The 15,900-nt window shown below is 39.6% G+C and overlaps 1 protein-coding gene across 2 annotated transcripts; it reads left to right on the top strand.

Annotated features, from left to right (window-relative positions):
- The first annotated feature begins 223 nt into the window (after nt 1-223).
- On the top strand, nt 224-15,734 carry zgc:101731 (SNARE_SNAP25N and SNARE_SNAP23C domain-containing protein). 2 transcript variants are annotated; one of them, XM_044203943.1, is made up of 8 exons: nt 224-354; nt 4,512-4,679; nt 7,916-7,957; nt 8,820-8,868; nt 11,233-11,344; nt 11,900-12,046; nt 12,229-12,373; nt 14,144-15,734. In XM_044203943.1, exons 2-8 carry the CDS (start codon nt 4,608-4,610, stop codon nt 14,207-14,209), a joined length of 633 nt encoding a protein of 210 aa, XP_044059878.1. In that variant the 5' UTR covers nt 224-354; nt 4,512-4,607; the 3' UTR covers nt 14,210-15,734. The 2 variants fall into 2 exon arrangements, with proteins under 2 accessions (XP_044059878.1, XP_044059877.1); XM_044203942.1 differs by lacking the exon at nt 11,233-11,344 and adding an exon at nt 9,510-9,627.
- Nucleotides 15,735-15,900: the final 166 nt, after the last annotated feature.

The following is a 15,900-nucleotide window of genomic DNA, read 5'->3' as shown; positions in this document are numbered from 1 at the left end:
TGGGTTTATATTGCGACCTGGATATTATTGCATTGTATTTTAATATTACTCGTAAAAGAAAGGAACATTGTATTTTCATGGTTAACATGGGATTTTAAATCTGATATGAACTTCACAATTCAATATTATCACTTTGATATTGTTATAGGAACTTTTAGTTTCAGTGTTATTGGCACTGGGGTGCGTTTGGTGAGGGGCGGGGCCGCTGCGGGGCAGAGGGGCGGTGCAGAGGACAGAGGGGAAACAGAGATGCTGAGGAGGGACACAGCAGGTTTCTGCCGCAGGCTGCGGATGGTTTAATGCGGAAAACCTGGACAAAAGCGCAAAGAGACTGTAAAGAAGAGCCGGTGAAAGGTGAGAGGGCTTTATTCACATAAAAGAAATACACCAATGAAGATAAGCAGGCTAACTATCCGCCTGCTTGCGTTTCAGTTCACTTAACTCAACTAAATGCAAGTTTGATATAAAACAGTCCTTGTAGTTACGTGTTTAATTGTGAAGTGGAATTAGAAAGAAGCAGCGAAGTGTTGAAATATAGTTTAATGAATGAATGAATGATTTAAACAGGCGATAAAAGAGAGAACTTTTTTTAACTAAACTAACATTAAATTGTTAATTCCATATAAGTATGGAGGTAGCCTGTAGTGTAAACCCTGCGGATATTATGCTAAGTAAAGGCAAACTGAATATAAGACCAGCTAAATTACCAATCAGCATACATTAATTATAAAATATCATTGTTTAAAAGTGAGAGTTTGTATGTTTCTCTGCATCTTCTCTCAATGTAAACAGTAAGAGTAGTGTGTGTGCTCAACAGCAGATGGACAGATCTTCTTTCAGTTACATGTGTATGTACTGTGTGTGTGTGTGTGTGTGTGTGTGTGTGTGAAAGAGTAAAGAGTAAGCTGGTTCGACTGATGGCTTTTTAAAGAGCAATACCAACTGATTCATCATCGATCATCATCTATTATCTTCATTAAATTCAGTATTTGCACATTTGAAAATGTGAAATAAACAACAATACTTCCCTCTAAACAAAATGAAGATATTATAGTGTAAATATGCAGTAAAAGTACCCTGTATTTGGATGTCAGCACCCATAGACTGTAGAGAAAATGGACATAGCATCTGTGATGTCATCATAATTGTCTAAAGGGACATTTTGAAGCTCTGACTTGGAGCTTACTCAAGCCAACAGCCCAGCGTTGAGGTGCTTAAGGCTCTGGACACATGATCAGCAGTACGAGCTGGGGCAGCTGTAAGATGGAGCGCAGAGTGTGGAGAGGCTACGTCCCAATGTGCACCAGCTTGTTTACTATCTGCTCATTCACAAACCTGTTAGCTCTGTCTGACTGCTGAAGTCTTCCTGCAAAAGACGGTGGTGTGATTTTAATGTGGTGTACACTTTTAGAACTTCTTCAGGTGTCTGTCAAATACAGCTGTCATCTCATCGGTCAGGTACAAACAAGTGAATCTGATTGAACTGCCTGAGGTTCGGCGTCTTTGCTCTCTCTATAGAAAAACAACGGCTCATGCTGATGTGTGGAGGGCTTTAACTGTCTTCAGCTGCAGTGCCTGTCACTGCCACGAGAGGCTGGTTCCAGGAAAACTTTGACTGTGATAAAAAGGAGAAAAACCATTCATAAAGTTGAAATCATCCGGTAATGCACTGCGTTGGCCTATGAAATACAGCATGTGTATTTAGCCAGGGAAAACCCATTAAGACCGAGGTCTCATTTTAGTAATTTAAAATATAATACAATAAAAACATTAAACAGCAATAGGCATATCATACATAGTTTTTTTAAAACTAACCCTAACCCATAAAACAGTAATAACACATACAAGTTAAAAGACGTAGTCGTATCACTATTTAGAACAATCACAGTCCTCAACATCAAAATTACAAATCTTAATTTGCCCAAGAAGACTAGGGCATTCAACTTAGTGGTCTCTTGAAACTTATTCCAAGCTCTAGGTGCACAATAATTAAAAGCACTTTTTCCCATTTCGGTCTTGAATTGAGGGACCTCGGGAATCAGCCAATCCTGAGATCTGAGCTCCAGGTAATGAGGGATGTCAGATAACTAGGTAGATTTTGAATATTGCTTTATAAACATACAGGAGCGAATGCTGCGTTGTCCTAGCAGCAAGGGACGGCCAAACCCACTGCCTGATGAAGCTGATGAGTTGTAAAATGATCACCGGTAATAAAACGATGTTCCGAAAGATAAACAGTATCAAGATGTTTCAAGGTGATAGAGGCAGCGTGCGTATTAGAGAGTGTCACAGGAAGGTAGACTGCACCAACAGCTTTCTATTTTCAATGGAAAATCATTCCTATTCCTAAAAAAGAACCCGAGTTTTATGCGTAATGTTTTAGCTCATCGATCATGCATTTTGAAAGACAGCTTTTCATCAATAAATATCCCGAGGTACTTGCAGGAGGACACGCTTTGATTTCAGAACCATCTAAAGTGCAAATGTTGGAGTGAATTTCCTCCACAGAGCAGGATCTAGAGATGGCATATTTTTGCTTGTAGATTAATTATTTGTTATTCTCCTGTTTACCTTGTGCGGTAACCAGGAAGCGTGGCAGGACTTTGATGCTTAAAGAGAAACATTTTTGATTTTGACTGTTGTCTGATCACAATCAGTCCTGATTGCTTACTGCCTAATTTCGCTGCTTTTGCCCAAATTTGGATTTTCTGCTCCATATTTTGACAGCATATTGTTCACAAGCATGCAAAGCTGCAGAAGCTAAAATCTGCAAAAGGTTGAATGTCAATTTGGATGTAGTTTTTACAAAGCAAACATGGCACACTGCCCGATTATTAAAAACATTCAAGTAAACTGGTTTATTACACTTGGAATTGTGTAACTTAATGAAATTGCTGTCTCTACATAAACACAAGCAGAGATCACTGTACTGGAGTACAAGTGGACGCATGCGTACTGTCTCAAACGCGCTTGACTGTTTTTGGGCCGAAGGAAAGTCCGTCTTCATTAGTGCTTAAACAATTTGTGTTTAAGTGATTAGTCAAACTGATTTCTGTCTTTTATAACTGATTCATTGTTTATGTCAGTCAGCCAGAAAAATACCAAACATTTGCTGGTTACAGCTTTAAAAATGTAATAATTTGCTGTCATATCATTATGTGGTAACTGAGACGGACATGTTTCATTACTTTGTACATTTTATAGACTAAAGGATTCATCAGTTTAAGGCAGATATAATCAGTACATTATTTAGTTACAGTACCTTCTCTGTTTTGTGTGATTCCAGTTTGCACCAAAGAACATCAAGAGTCTTTCTTCTTTTCTCTCCTTCTCTGTTGCCCCTCCTTCCTCTTTTTTATTCCAGCAGGTGGTGATTAGTGCTCAGGCCTGATTATGATGCTCCAGCCTGATAACATAATGTCTGAAAAGAAAAGCGTGTGTGTGGACGAGCTACAGGAGGGAGAGGGATTGTTTTAATTATATTGTGAGGACCCAACACCTGGTTGGACACTGACAGTGTGTGGTCGTCTGATCATCTGATTAGAGAGGAGAGTGTAATTTTAAGAGAGAGGAAAGATGTATATAGTGTATACAGTGTAGGTTCTGTAGTTGTTAATAACTCTTTATCAACCAAACTGTAAACAAAAAGCTGAACCAGCTTGTTGTAGTGTGGCTGTAGACGGACTGGAAAAGCTGGAATTCACTAATGCAGCATTTCAGTCATAAATTTGTCCTGGATAATTAAAAAGAACCAGCTCCCGAAACATTTTTAGGGAGTCATCTATGAGTCACAAATTGTTTTGTGATCGCACATTTCAAGCTTGTTTTCTTCTGTTGTATTTATTCGATGATTTCAACATAGAAGATGTTATTATTTTGCAATCATGATGAAACACAAGATAACTATTTAATGAACTTGACTTACATTTTAATGTAATGTATTGAACATTGAATACAGTTTGTTGTTAATCACAAGAAAATAAAACATGAGAAATAACTGTACATGATCTCTCTAACCTTGCACAGACCACAAAGTCAGAGTTTGAAAATCTCCCTGTTATAGTCAAGTTGTCAGTGTATTGCACAAATTTCTATACTTGCAGGTTGGTAAATCTGGTAGAAACCTGTTTGATAATGGTAATGAAATCCCTGTAGCAAGGAATGCTGCGTTCAAGAGCAGCCGGCTGTATTATGGTGCCACTATCTAGAATCAGTTACACAGGAACAAACTAGTCTACAGCTTTCAAATGGAGACTCAAATCTGGACTCTAGTACACCTGATCAACAGACTGTACCGACTGCCTCAGTGTTTTATTGTTTGTTTTTAATGTACATACCCAGGACTCCCTGGAAATCAGTATTGAGTGGATTATCCTGATGAAGTAAAGTAAATGGAATTGAAATGAACTGTTTTTACGAAGATGAGAACTTTGTCTGTCTGTCAGCTCGTCTCTCTGGCCGATTCTATTGTCAGTCATTATAAATAATGATGGTGTCACTCTGCTCTCCAGGTGCCAAAACCACCTGATGCTGCAGCCTAATCTGGTCACCTGGGACTGAACACACACACACACACACACACATACACACACGGACGGACGGCCAACATGGCGTCAGACCTGCCCATCTTGACAGAGCAGGAGGAGCTGCAGAGGAGAGCCAATCAGGTCACAGATGAGGTAAGTAATGGATTTTTTCTAGAAGGTCTAGATGACTTCCCTCCAAGTATATTCATAGCTGGAAGTAACTGCTTAAAAACCCACTTGTGAGCTGGTTTTACCCCATTGGAATAGTAAAGGTAGTGTCAGATAAACACTGACTTTGTAATAGACTCTGCTTCTTCAGCTTAAGTGTTTGGCCAAAGTCGCCTCGCAAAGCCACACATGTCATTTCACTCATTGGCGAGACCGAATGTGCATTTCCATTGGTTCAAGAAATCTTAAATGGGCAGAGTTTTAAGTAGTCTGCAGGCAATTAGATACGCTTTTAACCAATCAGAGCTGATCAGTTCAAATCTAAAATACAGTACTTCTCCTTGCCATCATCATCTAAGCCTAGTTGTCTGATTTGTTGGCTTCCTGCTACCAGACTTGAATGATGGCTTTTTAATCTCTTAGACTTCCTCATTAAATAAAGAGCTAGTGAGATTCAGGATGGGTGTACATGACCGCTCTGCAAATTTGGGCCCTTCTAATTGAGTTTTCAGGTTCAGCATGTGAGTATGGTCATTATGGAGCTCTGTTTTTTCCCTCAGCAAGCCCTTCAAATTACAGTTAAGTAATTATAAGTGCCAAACCAAACCAGTGTATCCTGTAGCTTTAGGCGGGCTTCTTGAGATGGCATTGGCCAAAACGTTGTTGGCTAGGCCTGTTTTCCAAACTTTTCATACTATAGCTAAAAGTTTTAGGTTAGAGGTGTGTTTATGTTTCAGCTTCTACAGCTCTCAGACAATCAACATTGAGCGTAAGGATAATATCCACTATCCTCAGTGACATGTGTAAGCAAAGTCTGCTCTCAATGCATAATGTAGTGTTTTCTACACAGTAGAATATGGAAGACAAGGGCTCAACTAAAGATTATTTTCATTATTAAGTAATCTGTAAATTATGTTTTTGAATATTTGAATAATCACTTAGTATACACCAAATGTCACAAATCAAATAAAAAGTGCACATTACAAGTTCCCAGAGCCTAAGGTGACCCCTAAAAATATCTTTTTTGTTCAACCAGCAGTACAAAACCCAAAATTATTCAGTTTGCAATGGTATTAGAAAGAGAAAAGCTGTAAATCTGTAATTTGGAGAAGTTGTAATCAGAGAATATTTTGTGTTTTTCCTGGGTAATTTACTTTAAAGGAGCTGTATGCAACATTCACTGCCACTAAATGTCACACTAGCACTAGCATCTCAGACCAAAACAAATGAGCGCTATGGTCCACCAGACTCCATTGAGAAAAATAATGATTTTACCTTGCAGATCATCGTAAAACACACTTCATTCAAACTGGACAAAAACAAAATAAAACTCACCAAAATCATCTTTGTTAGTCTTTCTACTGTTCCAACAATCAAAATAAATCCTAAATAATTTTTTTGTTCAATGACTAAATTAATTATTCAATTAATTGTTTGAGGTCTTTAGAAGACAACAGGTTTAATTCTTCAGTTTCTAATTAGTCTGCATTTTTTCAGCTAAAGTTAGCCACAGTTAGCATCAGAGATCAACATATGTTGACATTAATAGTGCCCAGCAACAATATCATGTACATGTACATGAACATGTATAGCTAACAATGAAAGATTTCACCCTAACACTCGTTAGGCTCAACATGTCCTGGCTATAAATAAAATAATGGAGACATGGTACGAGAACAAATGTCTTAACGTGGCTTTAATCTTAATTACGTTGGCCTGTCTCAGGTTTTATACTTCTTTTAAAAGGAAAGCCAATGTGTATTCAGGTTAATAAAAGACAGTTTGGAGAGGCTCCAGCTAAAAAAAAAAAAAACAGGCCATAAAAATAAGTTTAATACAAAAAATCTAAATAATCCATACATAAGATGTTCCCTCTTCCAACGCACCTTTGGAGCTGCTGAGGAACGTGTAAAATCTCATAGGTTACCTACTTACCACTAACAAGACATCAACAGCACCAAAGCAGATTTATTCATCATGAGGACAGTTGTAGTGTGCAACACACATCATCCTTTCATTACCGTTTCTTCAGGGAGCAGCAGCTACGCCAGGCAAAGAAACCTTATGGGGATTATAACAACGTGTCAGCCCAAACAAGAGAGTCAAAATAAGAAGAGGGACAGAAACTACACAACATACACAGAATGTCGAACAACACACGCAATAGTGTTACTGGTGTGTCACAACCTCTTGTGAGCTACAGAGGACAGTGCTCTGCCTGAGGGGAGTCTCCCTTTAAGGACACCTGGTTTACGTGGTTGCCATAGAGACAACTGGTCTCCCAGTGCAACAATCTGCAGAGAAACATCAGGCACGGATGAGCTCATGCACTCGGTGTGGGGCGGTGCTAAACACACACACACACACACACACACACACACACACCATGGGGTTTAGAGGCTACTGCAGGTCAAAGCCATTTGTCACCTCATCATCCCCTCGGTGAGGAAGTCCCCAGGGATTGACATGATATTTACACAATACACACACACACACACATACATACAGCAATGGGTGGAAAGACTGGGAGAGAGAATTTCCGTGTGTGACCGACAGTACAGTGTGTTGACTTTCTAAAGGTTCAGGGCAGTTAACAGCGGGTAAAGGTCCAATCTGTATATTTTTGACTTTATACATATAAATTACATGCCTCTTCACATTGGCAGTCACATAAACGAGAAAAGACTTTAGATGTATAAACCTTTTGTGCATTACTCAGCTGAAACCTTAGTATTTTGGGGGAAAGACACGATGAAAGACGGTATTAGTTTGTTGTGTCCAGTTTAAAAAGCTTGATGATTGTTGATTTCCTTAATTTACTTGAAATAATTGCTGAATTTGAACCGAACTGCACATCCATGTTCAGCTGACCTGCTGTGCACTGACAAAAAAACTCTCTTGGTTACACTATATAGAATTTACTGGAATTTATTTATTGGAAATGTACAATTTGTTTGTTTCCTTACAGTTGTTGTCAGGAAACTTCCTAATAAATTATGATGAATTTACAGACCAGTTAAAATCAAGCATTACCCATTTATAGTTACACAGTTTCACTGTGGCAACCATGATAGAGCCTCACAATTTGCACTGATTGAAACTAGTCATTTAAATAAAAGTAGTAATTCAAACTAGTAATAAAAAATAAATGTATTCAAGTAACTTATTTATCGTTATGAATTTGAACATATATTGAAGTGCTCAATTTTTGTGTCTTTCAGTCCCTGGAGAGCACAAGGCGGATGATGCATCTGGTTGAGGAGGTACATACACACACATACACCCACATGCATATATACATACATATACATATATATACTGTATATGTATGTATGTATATAGCCAGAGATCTAGTGAACCTTACACCAATTAATAAGAAATGAAGAGTCAGAGAGAACAAACCTCATCATGAAGCTCATCCTCATTATCACGTTTGCGTCATCATCTTTACATTAGCCTTCTGTCTTTCCACTGTTGTTTCCACAAGAGGAAATACCCAAAGATGTCTCACCAAATGACTTTAAACAAGGCGGATGCTGGGATGTGATTAACTTTAAGCTGCTGGAAAGTGACTGTGGGCTTTGACGTATTGAAAACAAAAGTGGGTGAGAGCAGAGACTAGAGCACAGAGGCAGAGGGGTGAGACAGCTGGAAAAGTCTACATACTGGTTCAACAGTCTGACATACATGTACAGCAGCTTAATCAGTTACTGTAAGCCCAAAGTTAAAAATGTCCTATTTTACCTTTTTCCAAAGCATAAAAAAAGTATTTATATTGTCTGTCATCCAGGTAGCTATTGGTTTCAGTTTATTTCCATAAAGATCAACTTGAACTTGCTGCAGATAGACAATCTATAACACTGATCGCCTTGTTAGTATTAGTTTTGTCATGTGTTAATGTAGAAGTGCGCAGGAACTCTTACTGTTTCTTACTGGATGCTTGAGACGACCAGATGACGAGTTTTTAAAATGGTCTCTCATCGCAACTGCATCACCACATGACGATCATATATTATCTATCTGGTATAGCTGATTTTCATAGAATTGGGAAATCATGCATCTAACAGCATGCTATTAGTAATGAGTATTCTGCATTTATGTGGTTTTATGTGCTCCTTCCTCCAGAGTAAAGATGCTGGGATCAGAGCTTTGGTTATGCTGGATGAACAAGGAGGTAATCAGTTCTGTTTGATCGCTCTTTAAATTCTCCTTTTTAGCCTTGTTCTGTAATGTTTTCAACTGTGAAATAGAAAGGTCTGTTTTCCAAGGTAGGGAGTTGTGCTCTAATATTTTAGTATTTCTTCAATATTTTAGGATATGTGCCTGAACTTACTAAGACATAGATGAAGGGATCAATGTTACTTTCATCCCTACGAGTTCAATAGAGTTACAGTCGTTCTGTGATGTGTTTAACCCAGTTTAGCACAAAGACAGGAAGCAGGACAAACTGCCATGCTGTCCAACAACTTCAAAGCTGTCCTCTTTACACATTTGGTGTGTTTCAGTAGTGGTTTAACAAGGATGTTGTTAATATAATATTTATACAAAAATATTATAATTCCTTTCAGTTAGTTCACATGCACTGGTAGCTGTTGTGTGAAACTTGTGAACACTACGATTGAAGATGGGTTTGAGACCCACTCAAGGACATTTCAGATTTGGCATGAGCTTTGATTAATGGGGATTGTCAGCATGGTCTGTACATGTCGGTCTGACCATGCCCTTGACCAATCAGATCAGTCGGTTGAAACCATCTGTTGCATATTGTCCGTCTCTACTGTTGTTACAACGCCATAAAACTCCTGTTCCAAACAGAGCAGTTGGAGCGTATTGAGGAAGGCATGGACTCCATCAACAGGGACATGAAAGAGGCAGAGAAGAATCTGACAGATATGGCCCAATGCTGTGGTCTGTGTATCTGGCCAATCAGGAAGTAGGTCTGGTTTCCGGGATCTGCACCTTCACCCAACTGGTGGCCTAAGAAACCCATACTGGTGCCCAGTTCCATTAAATGAGCTTAAAATAAGGTGTTTATTGGCTTTTGGTCCCGCCACTATTTATGGAATTCACTCCTCCATCCATCCATTTCCATTCATCCAGCCAACAATTTTCCATGCCAGCTCATCCACATGGAAAAGGGTTGGAATTTCTACAATCAGCACCAACACTGACAGAATGATTATTATTATTTGGATAATACCAAGTTTTAAAAAAAAAGCTGTCAGTCAACAAAACATTAACTCTTGCCATCAGAGTGGTTGAACTAAGACCGTCAGATGACGGATAGTTTATGCCGCGTTAATGCGTCCCATCTATCATTGCTGTTAATCTGATCATTGAGGGCTTAAGTTACTCGCTAAACCATCTTTTGCCAAAATGTTGTGCTCTGTCATTTCTGCATTACTTTGTTTAGATTTTTCTATATTCCACCATGACCCTTTTGAGGACGTATATAGACATAGTTACACATGTGAAAAACAAAAAAGAAATAAAGTAACACTTGTTCATAAGCACAATAAAAAAGCAATGATAAGTAAATAAATACATAAACATATATGCAAATATATGCGCAAACACACTCGATAGCTACTTCAATGTAACCATTATTATTTTAACAAACTAGAAGCAAGATTGGTTAACTCTATATTTTTAGCGCTGAATACAGTACAGAAGGGGAACAAAGTCATGTAAATATCTCTTCTTTGGAAATAGCAGATTATGGCTATTTTCATCATTGTCATATAGTTTCTGGAACAAGTCAAACCCAGTTCAGAATATCTTTTTTTTTTTTTTTTTTTTTGGGCACCACTCTTTAAATGCACCCGTAGGCATTTTTACAATTCTATCTAACTTATATCTCAGCTATTGCAAATACTGGAGATATCATTCTGCAACCTCACCTTCCCATCATTTACCTTCCTCAGGAACAATCTTCCATAAACATTATACCCCACCCCATTCCAATTCAACCAAAACCTGAGCAAGAAACCATAATGGAACTGGGCATTGAGGCCAGAGTGCAACAGCCGGCATATCAATGCACAATTTGCCACAGCTTGGCCCCGTATGGCCATGTTTGCGCCAGTTTAGCAGCGTGATAGTTTGTGCAGAGTGATGTCATTTATGATTTGTGAGTGAATTTTTTCAGTGTTTAGTTTTGGACGTCTTGTGTTCAGTTGCTGGTGGCTGGTTTGTCAGTTCAGCTGTGGGGCTTTCAGGGAAATAGTTGGTGATTGTTTTCTTTTTTGGATTTTGTTTTGCCTTCCTCCTCTGCTCTCCTTCACCATCCTCTTCCTCCATTCTTCCTATTGTGCTTTCTCCTGCTCTGCTTACCTCTTTCCCTGCTGCTCCCGTCATCCTTTTTACCTCCTTCACCTCTGCCACATCCTCTTCCTCCCCTTATACTTTCACTGTCCTCTTCCTCCTGCCCTTCCCCTTCCTTTCCATGTCCACCTTTGTTCTTCCTTTCTTCCTCTTCTCCTGCCTACTCCTCCACCTCCTCTTACCCCCTCCCCCGCTGCTCCTTCTCCTCTCATAGAGCAGTTGGAGCGTATAGAGGAGGGCTTGGATCAGATCAACTCTGATATGAAGGAGGCCGAGAAAAACCTGACTGACTTGGGCAAGTGCTGTGGCCTCTGCTCCTGTGATAAGTAGGTGGAGGTGTATGTATGTGTGTGTGTGTGTGTGTGTGTGTGTTTGTTCGACTGCTACACATTATTCTGAGGTAAGTATATGATGATCACCAGTTAATTTTCTGTTGAAATAGCAGAGAATTAAAACACATTTCCATCATGATATTTCAGTTCATTAGACAGCGCACATTGCACAAGGATAATATGCAAACTGAGAAACACAGATTTTGCCGCAAACACTAGTTTTCATACTTTGTTCATTAGATGCTTTAGCTTTCTTTTGTTGCCTGCTTGCTTTGCTGCTGTAAGGATTTTCCGCTGTTTAGATATCATCTTACAACATGTTTGTCATGTCTACTGTATAAATGGACCACTGCTGTACCCAAACTGGAAAGGTACCATGTACGCACTTCCTGACACTTTTGCTGGGAGCAGATTTGAGAAACAACTACAAAGTCTGTATTCCAATAAAATAAAAACAAATGCTGTACTGTAGCCGTAGGACCAGTGTGGCTCTTGTGCATCTCATTTAACAGGCTGAACTCACCTTCATAAGGTCATTCTCTCTCTCAGACTGAAGGCCTTTGAGGAGAGCGGGGCGTACAAGGCGGTTTGGGGCAGAGCTTCCGGTCAAGATGGCGTTGTGTCCAATCAGCCGCCGTCGTCTCGAGTCGTCGATGAGAGGGAGCAAATGATCATGAGTGGAGGATACATACGGAGGTAGAGAGAGAGAGAGTAATAGGAGAGTTTAATGAGGTGTGTTCTTATAGGTTGGTTGACTGTTGTGTTAGGAGAGGCAGCTGTGTAATGTAACGTAATACTACCAGTCATCAGTCATACTGTCCAAACACAGGACATTATCACAAACACACACACACAACCTTTATTCTGCTCAATCTCAGGGTGACTAACGATGCCCGCGAGGACGAGATGGAGGAGAACCTGACTCATGTCGGCAGCATCATCGGGAATCTGAAGAGTATGGCTCTGGACATGGGCAACGAGATAGACATACAGAACGTCCAGTGCAACCGCATACAGGACAAGGTACTGCTGTCACATTAACACGCTTAGCACTGTGTGTGTCATCGTGAAGTTTCATGAGGTATCAGCAAACATCACAGTATGTCACAGAACACCAACAAATATATAAACTAAAGTCACAGTATGATCGGATGTCACCAAATATGACCAATTCTTTCAATTTAAGTCTTAATTGACCTACTAGGGGAACATTTGTTTTTGCAAACAAATATAAAACCCAATCAGAAAAGAAACACCACCAATCACAGTATGACATTGTATCAACTAAAATCAATAAGAAAACAGAAAGAAATCATGCTTAATCCATCCATCCGCTTATACTGTGCAGGGTTATATGGGGTTGGAGCATATCCTAGTACACATTGGCATGCTACACCTGGACAGGTTGCCAGTCTATCACAGGACTAAAACCACAGACAACCATTCACTTTCACATCCACACCTAGCCCCAATTTACAGTCTAGGTCTCTGATGCCAGTGATAAAACGCAGCATTAGTTTTTGTCTCTTACATGGACATTCGCCATCTGAAAAATAGCACAATCTCCTTTACAGGGTGACAGAATAGGTCACCAAATGTCATTAAATGCCACCGTGGGCCTTTGTAACTTCAGAAGGGTAACCTAGCATGTTCCAAATCTGCAACCTTGACATGGTTTTTGGTTTGTGTTCTGTTATTTCCTGTTTTATTTTGGTAAGAGTTCTCCCTCATGTGTCTTGTGTAGTTTTACTTCCTGCTTGTGATTAGTTTGCTTGCCCTTATTGGTTCCACCTGTGTCTCGTTGTCTCCCCTACCTGAGTGTATTTAGTCAGTGTTCTTCCTTTGCTCTGCGTCAGATCGTTACTGTACCATGTGCCCTGCGTTTGAACGCTCTTTTGAACTGAATGTGACATTTTTATGCTTTCACAAGCATTCAGTTTTCGCTTAACTCTGATCTATTATACTATATAATTTGATCACTGATCAAAACTGGTCAGTAGTGGCTTCATGACGCAGCACAACTCTATCAGTACTAACAGTGCAATGACTGTGAGTGGGCTACTGCTGCTGAAGGCCTCGCTCGGAGGCATTGGTGGGAACAACAGGAACCCATGGATTTTCTCAGCTGATCAAAGTGAACTCTGTATCAGGATTTCTCAGTTTCAGACTGATCTTTTTCAAACTGAGTTTTGAGAGAAGGAAAATGATAAAAGCTAGTTGCAAGAAAAATGGATGAAAGTTGACATCCTGAATGATTTTAAAAATTTTTTTACCCGACAACAGCAGTAGATGCTTCTGCCATTTAGTTCAGGCTTTGATTCGGACAGCTCAGAGTACTGCAAGGGTCCATCGTTTCAGCACCACAGAAGGAATTAAACCATGTCCTCTAGTTGTGGCTTGATTTTAATAAGGAGAGTAAATGTGTCACAATGATGCGTTGAAAAATAAAGGACAAAGAGAGCTGAAATCAGCACACCCCTGCTTTAGTGCAGGGCATGTGGTAAGAGATGCATACAATTTATTTATCTCCCCCCCCATGAACAGATAAATAATCCAACAGCAAAAAACAAGTTTTTATTTTTTTAATTAAGAATTTTTCAATGAGTTTTTAATATTTTAATACTATACAATGGAGCAATATCCTAACGGATTTAGTGCACAACCTGCTTCGGGAAGACTGTATTTGATTAGCTATTGCAATAAAGCAAATTTGAAAGATAGACAGAGAGCGCCAGTGGTTCTGTCCACCAGGCTCTTATTAACATTTCCTGTTTCCTCTTTCTCTCTCTGCAGGCTATCCTCAACGTGTCCCGCATCGACGCTGCCAACCAGAAAGCCAACAACCTCATGAAACGATAGGAGCGCTCTTCCATTTCACTCTTTTCTACTAATTCTTCCTACTTGCAATTACTATGCTTGTTGTTATTCTATGCTTTATACATATGTCACTTTTTAAGTAGTGTCGTCATCATGAAAACTTTCTGTAATATTATTTCTGATATTCCTATAGGGACTATGAGTCCAGGATTTTCAGTAGTTAGGTTATAGTGACCTATGAGATGTTGATTATCTCGTATGTGTTATAGTATTCCTATTTATTCTCATAGGGAGTCATAGTTTTGTTGTGATACTGATATGACATAACCCTTTTGAAATGTGTCATAGGATTATTATGACTCTCTTTCTGTGGGGATTTTACAGCAAGGCCTTTGTCACTTTGCATTTTACACTCCGTATTTCCCCTCAAGGTGGCCTCTGCGGTCACTCAACAGAATTAGATCATAGGAAGCTTTAATGATCCCTGTGGGGAAACTGGGTCACTGCAGCAGCACCATTACCAGCAGCAGCAGACAACACCAAATATATAAATCAAGAAATAATTTCACACAAGTTGAACATGTGGAGAACAACACAGCGAAGAGCGGCTCTGAGGGCCGGGGCGTGTATTCTAAAGCCAAAGAAAGTGGCCTGTTTCTTCTACCGGACAGATAATTAAATAAAAAAACAAAACAAAGAAATGTGTGCAGAATATATGTCCAAATTTCTAAAAAAAAAGGAGAACAAACAAACATGCATAGCTATCAGCAACCAGTTTATTTCCAAATGTAAACATCATTGAATAACACACACACCCCTCCCCCCCTTCTCCAGTCTGAAATGTTCCTTAGAGGGTGAAACTCGTGCGTGATGGCGCCCCCTGCAGGCGCAGCCGGGTATTGCCCAGAAGAAGGAAACACGTATTTGTCCCCAGAGGAGGATCTCTGGCGACACCAAGCGGACTCACGTGGAGCCTGCTCCTCTTGACCTCTCCATCTTCTTTCTTCTCCATGTTGATAAAATGGTGGTGAAATGACGATGAATTGGTGGTGTTGTTTTTTTCTAATCTTATTCCGTAATTTGAAGGGGATCTGATCTCTGATCTCTGATCTCATCAAGGTTTTTGCTGACACTGTCAAAACCCATATGAATCACGGCATTTGTTGAAAATGAAATGCAATTATTTTGTGCTTTTTTTTTGTGCCTGTGTTTGTCATAACAGCCAATTACACAATTTTGTGGTTCACGTTGTTTCATTAGCAGCTGTGGATGTGTTGGCTCTCCAGGCATCATTATTGTTCACAAACAGCCAGTCTTCATTGTTGTGTGCAGTAGGCCCTAATGCTGGATCCTTTGGTCTGTTTAAAGGTGTGGTTATTATTAGTAAAATGTTAGCACAATAAGCTGATGACCTTTGCTCCCCTAAACAGGTCTCCATGTTTGTCACACAGCAGGTTTAAGACAACTATTAGGACAAAGTGACGCAACTACAGAGCATGTGCATTGGTATTTGTTGTAATGAAATGCTAAAATATGGACAATATGAATAAAAAAATGCACAAAAATATGGCGTGCATGGCTTTGGACTAATTATGTTACGGCTGGGCGGAGGGTTGTCTGGGGGGAGTTCTCGTCATCGTGAGGAGGTTCAATCATCAGTTTTTCTCATTAATTACCAAAAATATGTGATAATTGTGCAGAATTCGTGAATTTTGTGCTTGATGCATTTGAAA

The sequence above is a fragment of the Siniperca chuatsi genome, linkage group LG7, assembly GCF_020085105.1.
Source record: "Siniperca chuatsi isolate FFG_IHB_CAS linkage group LG7, ASM2008510v1, whole genome shotgun sequence".
Classification (NCBI taxonomy): Eukaryota; Metazoa; Chordata; class Actinopteri; order Centrarchiformes; family Sinipercidae; genus Siniperca; species Siniperca chuatsi.
This window is presented reverse-complemented; position numbering and strand designations above follow the sequence as displayed.